Source organism: Vombatus ursinus, unplaced genomic scaffold (assembly GCF_900497805.2).
Source record: "Vombatus ursinus unplaced genomic scaffold, bare-nosed wombat genome assembly UNPS02005286.1, whole genome shotgun sequence".
NCBI classification, from domain to species: Eukaryota; Metazoa; Chordata; class Mammalia; order Diprotodontia; family Vombatidae; genus Vombatus; species Vombatus ursinus.
In genome coordinates this window covers 13,420,093-13,430,361 of record NW_020945064.1, presented here as the reverse complement: position 1 = coordinate 13,430,361, position 10,269 = coordinate 13,420,093, and the positions used below count along the sequence as shown (strand labels likewise).

The 10,269-nt window shown below is 45.4% G+C and overlaps 1 protein-coding gene across 3 annotated transcripts in view; it reads left to right on the top strand.

Annotated features, from left to right (window-relative positions):
- Positions 1-7,821: 7,821 nt before the first annotated feature.
- The window catches only part of KLHL36 (kelch like family member 36), a 20,791-nt gene continuing 18,343 nt past the window's right edge, over positions 7,822-10,269 (top strand). Inside the window, exons 1-3 of one of the 3 annotated variants that reach the window (XM_027847745.1) lie at positions 7,825-7,878; positions 8,677-9,047; positions 10,114-10,195. In XM_027847745.1, coding sequence (XP_027703546.1) covers positions 10,136-10,195 — 60 coding nt within the window. In that variant the 5' untranslated portion in view covers positions 7,825-7,878; positions 8,677-9,047; positions 10,114-10,135. Of the gene's footprint in view, positions 7,879-8,471; positions 9,048-10,113; positions 10,196-10,269 lie in introns of those variants that run through there. The other 2 variants (XM_027847747.1, XM_027847746.1) reach the window with 2 other exon arrangements.

The window sequence follows — 10,269 nt, the reverse complement described above, 5'->3', positions numbered from 1 at the left end:
TACTACTACTACTACTACTACTACTACTACTACTACTACTACTACTACTACTACTACCAGATCTCTTGTCCATTACGTTGTCCCTAATCTGACAAGTGAACTAATTCTTTTAACTGGGTGAGGCTGAGGGAGACAAAGGGAAAAGGGAAGATGAGTGACTATCTGTTTCCTCCACAGTAACACCCACAAGCACCACTGTTACACACCTTTTCTTTTTCTGTGTACTTTTGCACAGACTGTGCCCTATTCCTGGAATGCCCTCCATCTCTCAGAATCCCTTGTTTAGTTGTTTTCAGTCATGTCTGATTCTTCATGACCCCATTTGGAGTTTTCTTGGCAGAGATACTGGAATGGTTTGCCATTTCCTTTTCCAGATCATTTTACAGATGAGGAAACTGAGGCAAACAGGATGAAGTGACTTGATCAGAGTCACACAACGAGTAAGTATCTGAGACTAAATTTGAACTCAGGCCTTTCTTACTCCAGGCTGATGCTCTATACACTGCAACATTTAGTTATCCCTTGAGAATTTCTAGCTTCTTTCAAAGCTGAGCTCAAGTGCTACCTTCTACATAAGATGGGAGGCTTAACACAGTGATTGACACATAGTGGGCACTTAATAAATTTTAGTTGATTGATTTTCCTGATTCCCCACAATTCTTTGTGCTTCCCACTCCCCAAAACAAAAATGGCCCTGGATTTCTTTTGTACTAATTTGTATCTCCTTATATGGGTACATAGTTTCCAGATAAAGTGTAAGCTTGAAATCAGAGCCCATTTGCATTTTGTCTCAGTGCTGCCTGTCATGGTACACAGCTTCTAAATCTTTGTGGATTGCTGCCTGTAGAGTCAGAGGTGCTAACAAGATTGTCATTTCCTATTCGGATCGTGCAGTGCAGGAGTTCTTAACCTGGGGTCCATGACCTTATTTTTAAAAAATATTTTGATAACTGTATTTTTATGGTTTAATGGTTTCCTTTGTAATACTGCATGCTTTATTTTATATGTTTAAAAACATGATTCTGAAAAAAAATAAAAAAAATAAATGAATAAATAAAAACATGATTCTGAGAAGGGGTCCAGAGATATCATGAGACTGCCAAAGGGGTCCATAACACACAAATACCTAATACCTATAGTGAGAATAACTTTGTTAAGCTTAGCATAACCTACTCCATTTTGTTTCAAGTCTTCATTTTGTGAATGAATAAGTTATATAACCTGTTTTTCATTTTTTAGGATAAGCATTTGTGTTGCATAACTTGGTAAACAACATGTGTTCTCCTAAATGACTGATAATCATGTGTGGATTCCTGATAGAACAGACCACCAATGGGAAAATAATGTAAACCATTTCAGCATTAGTTTAATAATAAACACCAATAAAATTGTGTGGTAAACAAATTAGGTAATGAATTACAAACCAGAATATGAGTTTAGCTAACGCTTCCCCATAGCTAGAGAGCTCTAAAGCTATATAAACCTAGCCAAGGCCAACATGAAGGGGGACTCCTGCATTCCCCACACCCCACCGTTGACACTTGAGACTCTAAGCATCCCTTGTGTTAACTTGAGGGCAGTGCTGTTTGAGGGAGACTTACCAGATGATCCCACCACTCAAAGAAGGACACATGGGTGGAAAGGGAAGTTTTTGGACACTGAGGAAAAGTCATGCTTACCAGGACCCTTAGGGAATCAAGTTGATGGTTTGTTCCTGGAGGGGATGATGTTTGTATTATTTTGAAATATTGATTAATAATGGTTTGATTACTAGCATTGAGAAGTATTAAGTCCGACTGGTATTTCCATCAAACTAATTAGCACGAGTAATGGTAAATCTGTTATAAACATATAGCAGTGCTTTACAAGAGCCCCTGATGTAATGGAAAGAGAATCCAATCTGGTGTTAGGAAACCAGGGTTCAAACCTCAGCCCTACCAATTACAATTTTGTAAGCATGAGCAAGCCCTTAATCACTCTGAGTTCAGCTCCTCCTGGAGCCTCCATTTAAGGAGGCTTCCAGGCTAGCCATCTCTGGATTTCTCCATCACAACCACTTTAACCCTAGAACTTACACTTCATCAGTACCTACCCTGGCTCTGGTGCCCTCCCCCCCACTCAGATTGGAGAGGGTAGAGATGGAGAGCTCCTCTTACAACCACAGTAAGGGCACCTAGGGGGCAGCTCGGTGGTGTAGTGGATAGAGCACCAGGCTTAGACTCAGAAGATCTGAGTTCAATTCCAGAAACTTACTGCAGTATGACTCTGGACAAGTCACTTAACCCCTATTTGCCTCAGTTCCTCATCTGTAAAATGATGACACATTGGAGAGGAAAATGGTAAGCCACTCCAGTGGTTTGGCTTTTGCCAAGAAAATCCCATGGACAAAGTCCATGGGGTCATATAGAGTCGAACACAACTGAACAACAAGGGCAACCAGGCCAGCATTTCCCACCTGGCTATATACACTCCTGTGGACTTCAGCAACATGCCCCTAGCCTAGTACTTGCCCCACCTTCTCAGGTTCCTTTTATGTTATCCTGGAATTCTTTAATTCATTCATTCTTCTCTCCTTTCTTTTTTCTTTCTTTCTCTCTTTTTCTCTCTTCCTCCTTTCTTCTCTTCTTTCTTCTAAACTGAAGGGATGGGGGGCAGAGATCAATGGGAGATTTTAGAAGAGATGAAAAGATTTGGAAATGCCATTCTGCTAAGGGGTTGGTGAATGGATTAGGTCTAAAAGCACTCTGTACACTTAGCTGGATCCACTTAGCTGCCTAAGGCCTTCCTAAGACCTTCCTGGCCTGGTCCTCCTATGGAAATCAAGTTCTTTTCCCTCCACATGCATAAATTATCCCATTTTATCCAATTCTTTCTAACAGATTGCCCCCTCTATCATCCCTACTCTTTCACTAATCTTCAATATCTTCCTATTGGCTACTTCTCTTTTACCTACACACATTTATATCTCCATACCCTCAAAAACCCCTCAGTTGATCCATACATTCCCCTACTGTCCCATATCTCTCCTTCCTTTTGTAGCTACACTCTTTGAGAATTACCTTCTCTGTCTTTCCTTTCACTCTCTTAACTCTTTGGCTCTGACTTCATCATCATTCAACCAAAATGGCTCTCCCTGAAGTTATCAATGATCTCTTAACTGTCAAATCAAATGACCTTTTCTCAATCTCCATCCTTTTTGACCTCTCTGTACCTTTTACCACTATTGCTTACTGCCGTCTCCTAAATAAAGCTTTTCTCTTCTAGGGTTTTTGATATAGTTCTCTCAAGGCTCTCTTCCTACCTGGCTGACTTCTCCTTATTCTCCTTTGATTAATCTTTATCTGGATCACTCCCACCAACCATGGTGTTCCCTAGGGCTTTATTCTACACCCTCTTCCCCTCTCCCTCTATACTATTTCACTTGGTGATTTCATGAGCCTCCATGGATTCAATGATCATCTCTATGCAGATGACTCTCAGATCTACCTATCCAGCTCTAACCTCTCTCCAGATCTCCATTTTTTTTACACAACAGTCTATTAGACATCTCTACCCAGACATTCCACTGACATCTTAAACTCAACAAGTCCAAAACTGAACCCATTATCTTTCCCTTCAAATCCTCCCTTCTTCCTAACTTGTACCACCATCCTTCCAGTCACTCAAGCTTACAGCCTAGGTCTCATTCTCACTCCCCACACGCAATCAGTTGTCAAGACCTGTCAATTCTACTTTTAAATCATTTCTCATCTATGTGTCCTTCTCTCTTCTGACACTGCCACCCTCCTGGTACAGCCCCTCATCATCTCAGGACTGTACTATATCCCTGCCTCAAGTCTCTCCACCATGCTCCAGGCCATCCTCCATTCAACTTCAAATTCATCTTCCTAAAGCTCAGGTCTGACCATGTCCCCACCCCGTTCAATAAACTTCAGGGGCTCTCTGTAACCTCCAATATCAGTTATAAAATCCTCTGTTTGGCATTCAAAGCTCTTTATAATTTGGACCCCCTCCTCCCTCTGCAGTCTTCTGACAACTTACCCCCACATACTCTGAGATCATCACCAACACCATCATCATCATCACCATCACCATCATCATCATCACCATCACCATCACCATCATTACCATCATCATCATCATCATCACCATCATCACCATCATCATCACCATCAGCACCATCATCACCATCATCATCATCGTCATCATCATCCAATATTTATATAGTGCCTGCAAGGTGCCAGACACTGTGCTAAGCTCTTTATAATTATTATCTCATTTAATCCTCACAAACAACCCTAGGAGGTAGGTGCCATTATGATCCCCAATTTACAGATGAGGAAACTGAGGTAAACAGAAGCTAAATGGCCTGCCTAGGATGACACAGCTCATGTTTGAGGTCTTCCTGACTCCAAGCCCAGTGCTCTATCTATAAGGAAGGCACCACTGCCTTCCTTACTATTCCTGGAAAAAGACATTCCATCTCCTGATTCCTCACACTTTCATTGGCTATCCTCCATTCCTGGAACTCCATATCTCCCCATCTCCACCTTCCTTGGCTTCCTTCAAGTCTTAGGCTTCTGCAAGAAGCTTTTCCCAATCTTCCTTAATCTTCCCTCTGAAATTATCTCCAGTTTATCCTGTATATATCTTGTTTGTAGATGTTTGCACATCATCTCCTTCTTTGGACTGTGAGCTTTTTGAGATCAGGAACTGTTTTTTGCCTTTCTCTGTATCTCTAACTCTTAGCACAGTGCCTGGCACATAACAGGTTGCTTGTGGACTTGACTGGACTTGAACTTGGAGGCAGGAAGACCTAAGTTTGAATCTAGTCTCACTAGCTTACTAGCTATGTGACTCCGAGCAAATCAGTTAACCTCTGTCTGCCTCAGTTTCCACATCCACATTGGGTTTCACTTGCAAGTCAAGACATCACCTCATGATATCATTGGTCCTCTTCGAGATGAAGGACGGATGAACAACAGCAGGATAGGGGTAATGATAGCACCTGCTTCCCTGTTTTTTTTTTTCTTCTTTTGTGAAGATAAAATGAAATGATATTTGCAAAGTGCTTTGCAAACCTTAAAGAGCGCTATAAATTCAAGCCAGCTGTTCCCTAAGGCACTGATCAGAGAAGCTTGGGGCTAGGGATGGCTTAAGTGGATCCAGGAGGATTTTTTCCTAATGGTGCCTAATTCAATCAGCTGCCAACATGACCCCAGGTACCTGGGCTAGGTGCTTAGTGTTTGCCATCCAGATTCAGAATCAGTTTTCTCAGCTGCCTAGTGTTAGCAAGGTAGTGTGGTACAGTGGATACGGCACAGGGATAGGAGTTCAGTGATCCTGGGTTTGAGTCCCAGCTCTGGTACTCCTTACTTAGGTTAAATTTCTTTAATCTCTCTGGGCCTCAGTTTCTTCTTCCGTAAAATGAGCAGCTCAGGCTCAGCAGTTTCTAAAGTCCCTTCCCTATCTAATTAGCTATAAACCAAAATTTTCCCAGGTTAGCTGAAGCAGGTCCCATGAAGAAAACAGGAAAAATCATGCCAAAGAAACATCAGGCCTTTTGGGTCACAGACTCCTAGAAAAAGGATGACAACACCTCTCAGGGCAAAGTTATGCCTGCTGGCAATAATGCTGTTTGAGAAAAGTGTGACACAACCTGTCAGAAGAGCACATAGAGAGCTGGCCTTAGAATCTGGGTTCTTGTCTCTGACACATTGTATACCCAGAGTAAGTCAATGTTCCAATTCCCTAGGCAGCTCTATAAATTGCAAAATATGGCTGATTTGCATGGGGAAAGGGAGTTTTCTCATCTGGGAGCTCCCTATATACCTTTGGACTCATAGACCTGGGCAAAACAAAACAAAATAAACAAAAACCTGACAATAATGAACATAGAAATATCCAATACTTCCAATGATTACAAAGGAGTATAAAAATTGGGTCACTTTCCCCTCTCTGTGCCTAGAATCCCACCTCTGTTATTTGCTACTTGTAGGGCCTCAGTGGGATGGTCTAGAATCATGGAAAGAACACTTTGTTTTTATATAGTTGTTTCCACGTTGCTTCCCTGTCCGACTTCTGTGAGCTCCTTGAAAGCAAAAACTGTCTTTTGCCTTTCTGAGCATTTTACCTGGGACAAAGTATCACTCTGTAAATCGTTATTGACTGACTGACCTGGGTTCATATTCTGACTTGGCCATTGAAATTGAGACTTTTGTGAGCTAGTTGAGTCTCACTGTGGAATATCTGCTGTTCGCATTGCATCTCCTGGAGTTTACAATTGTATCTCAGAGTTTCATGGCCTAGAAAGAGAACTGGTCTTGGAACTGACAGCATGGGATCAAGTTCCAACTGGCACTTAGTAGTGAGTAACAGCCTGCCTGGTGTGGAAAGACTGAGGGATTTGGAGTCTGACAACCTGGCTTCACCACACCTGCCTTAGCTGATGCCATTGGGCAAGTCACTCTCTGGAGCCAGTCATTCAGTCAGTAAGCAAGTATTTATTAAATGCCTATTATATGCCGGGCACTGTGCTAAGAGCTTGGGATGCAAAGAAGGTCAAAAACATTACCTAGCCTTCAGGAACTCATATTCTAATGGCCTGCCTCAGTTTCCTTATATGTAAAATGAGTTGGGCTATATGACTTCTAAGGTTCTGCCAACTCTGACTCTATCATCCTGGGATTCTAAATCACTTCACATCCAGCACCTGGGAGTATGGGTCTCAGTTTCCTCATTTGGAAAAAAATGGGGGGGGAGGGGCAGCTAGATGGTACAGTGGATAAAGTTCTGGACCTGGAGTCAGGAGGACCTGAGTTCAAATGTGACCTCAGACACTTGACACTTACTAGCTGTGTGACCATGGGCAAGTCACTTAACCCCAACTGCCTCACCAAAAAAGCAAAAAAAGAAAAAAAAAAAAGAAAAGCAAAAAAAAGAGAGGGGAGGGTCTGGAGTAGGACAGTCCCTTCCAGCCCTAAATCCTATGGTCTTGAGGTACTGGGTTCCAAAGATTTCCTTCCCCCGTCCACCCCACCCAACCTATGCCTGCCCCAAGTGGGTCAGCAGCAGGGCCCCATCCAGGTCAAAAGCCCCCCTGGACTTTTGGGAAGGAGGAGGGAGAGGAGAGGAAGATGGAAGAAGAGAGGAAGGAGGAGACAGGAAAAGGGAGAGGAAGGGAAGAAGGAGAGAGGAGAGGAGGAAGGAGAAAGAAGGAAAAAAAGGAGAGAGGAAGGATGTGGGGGAAAAGGAGGGAGGAGGGAGGAAAGAAGAGGGAGGAAGGAGAAAGAAAAACTGAGGAGGGAGAAGGGAGGAAGGTAAGGGAAGGGAAAGGGGAGGAGGGAGGAGGAGGACCCAGAAAGAGGAGGAAGAAAGGAAAGAGGAGGGAGGAAGAAGAGGGAGAAGGGAGGAGGGAAGGAGGAAGAGGGAGAAAAAACGAAGGAGGAAGAAGGGAGGACAGAGGAAAGGAGGGTGGAAGTAGGTGGAGGGAGAAGGGAGGGAGGGAGGAGGAGAAGAAGGAGGGAGGAGGGAGAGGGGGGAGGGGGGGGAGGGGGGGGGGGAGGAGGGGGAGGCGGAGGCGGCCCCGCCGGCTTCTTGTTTGTTTGCGGCCGGGCGGCGTCAGCTGGCCGCGAGCTGAGCCCACCTCTTCCAGGGCCCCCGCCCCTCGCTCCGCGCGCGCTCATTGGCCCGGCCTCCGTTTCACTCGGCCCAGCACTTCCTGGCGGAGCCATGGCTGCGGACCCAGCCGGTGGAGGGCTGGCCGCGCTGCTGCCGCCCGGCCGCTCCGGCCAGGGATCGGGATCCAGCCCGGGAGCCGGCGGTGCTGCTCCGGCCAGCCTGTAGCGGCGGCCGCCCGCGCCGCGCTCACCTCCGCAGGTCGGTCCGCTTGTCCCCTCTGCCAGCTCCCGAGCCTCCTGCCCTTCCTCCCTTCCTCCCTCCCTTCTCACTTTGCATCCCTTGGTCCAGCTGCCCCCTTCTCAAAGCATGGAAACCCCCACCCCAATTCCCCTTGCAGTCAGAGGTCCAGCTTGGACCCGGAATCTTTGTCCCTGCCTTTCAACTGGCTGACCTCCCTCCCCCCCCCCCGCCCCCTTACCTCTGCCTGTGTTGGCACGTCTAGAGCCCAGCCCCCTACAAGAATGTAAATCTTAATGATCTAGTTGTGCGTTTTGGGTTAAAGTAAATTCCTCAGATCTGTTGAATAGGCGCCTTTTCTTCTGTTTTCCATTGTGTCTTGTCCTCCGCTAGACTGCAAGCTAGTTGAGAGCAGGGATGGTGTTTTACCCAAACTTTGTCTCTCCCCCCGAGCCTGTACGCAGTAGCTGTTTAATGAATGTTTAGGATCTTGGAAGGGAACGCGGTTGGTTTGGGTTGGGGGGGTGTTGGAGGGGGGGTATTTTGTTTTTGGCGAAGGGAAGTCTTTGGATGGCTGAGATTTGGACGGGTGGGTGGATGTGGGGGAGGTAGAGAGGGAACTGCCTGTCCATAGCCAGGAACGGCCGCCCCCCGTTACCCAGAATTGCCAGGGCAGCCCCTGAAGAACTGCTTAAGGAGCTCGGGGGAGGATACGGAGCTTAGCGCTAGATGCCTTTACTTAGGTCACAGAATTTAGACATAGAACATAGAACATAGGAGGGGCCTTAGCCCCCCTTTCAATCCCCTTTTTTTTAATAGAGGAGGAAATTGAAATCCAGAGTGAGCAAGTCGTTTGCTCAGGGTTACGCAGTAGGTAGCAAAGCCAGAATTTGAACCCATATCCTCTGAATCTGCGGCCATTGTCCTGTCGGATCCCCTGAGGTGGAAGCAGGACGAACCGTTTATTTTCTTCTGGACTTACTCCACGCGGGAAATTGAATCTTAAAGACTCTGCCAGCCCTTTTCTCCTGGTCCCAGTGGGCCATGAACAAGTGTTGAGCTCATGCCTGCTTGCCTTGCCATCTGGATGGCTGGTTCTTACTCTTCCACGGGGCGATACCTGGACCTTCTCCAGATTACCGTGTGTTCAGGCAGTTCTACTCCCAGATAATCCGTTGAAGTCAGGCCAGGTAAGAGGGCCATGCTTTGGGTTACCTAACTGATCTTCCCCTGCCCACTCCTTGTGGGCCACTGTCTTCCGTATTTCTTCTTCCCCCACGAAACTATCAACAGCTATCTGCCCGGTTTTGTGGACTGGTAGAGATGACAGGAACCCCAGAGATGATCAGATCTGTCTGGCTCACTTTACAGATGAGGAAAATACAGCCCATAGGGGTCAAGTGACTTACCTAAAGTTACCACTTTGGCAGAGCAATGTACCGGAACCCACCTTAATTCAACAAACACTTCCCATTGATCTCCTCACCCCCACCTCTATAGGCAGGGTACCCCTTGAAGGCAAGAACTTTCTTTTTTATCTTTCTACCCATGCAATTGGCACTTAATTGTTGAACTTATGTTTCCTATATACATTGTCCTGCCTACACCTTGAAATTTGAGCAAGGCCACAGTTTGATGTTTTTTTTGGGGGGGGGGGAATCCAGGTTAAGTGGCATATAAGTGTCTGAGATCAGATTTGAACTCAGGTCCTCCTGACTCCTGGGCCTGTGCTCTATCTATTATGCCACCTAGCTGCCCCTAAGGCCACACTTTTCTAAGAAATTTTCTAAAATGTGTTAGCCATTCAGTAATGTTTGTATATACATATGTGTGTGTGTGTGTGTGTGTGTGTATGTATACATAACACACACACATATTCATTCCTAGGATTCCTTCAGATGCCCATATCAATCCTCCTTTTAGGGGTTCTGATTTAGACAAGGGACAGAACTGCATGTGTCATGTCCAACAGACCACAAAAGATATGGCAATGATTTGCAGATGGGTATTCTGGGAAATAGAAGAGGGTGGGTATTCATTAACTACGTGTGATTCTTCACTGTAACTTGATTTAAAAGAAAACTGGTAATGTAGCTCATTAGATTCCATCTCTGTCTTAAAGTCTAGACTCCCCATTCTTTCCATGACTTCCCACCCTTTTGCTTCTAGTGACTGTATCTGTATGGCAGTTCCATGTGAATTTAGTAAATGACAATACTGTTGTATGCTCAGTAATGCTCTTTTCTATTGTTGTAGGAATACTCCCAATCACTTTATAATGGAGGGGGCCAGACAGACAAGAGTGTCTCGTCCATACAAGATCAGTGAATCTTCAAAGGTGTGTGTTTGTGAATTATATGCCTCCAGACTCTGATAGCCTCTTTTTTCTTTTTGGGTCTGGACCTGGGTTGT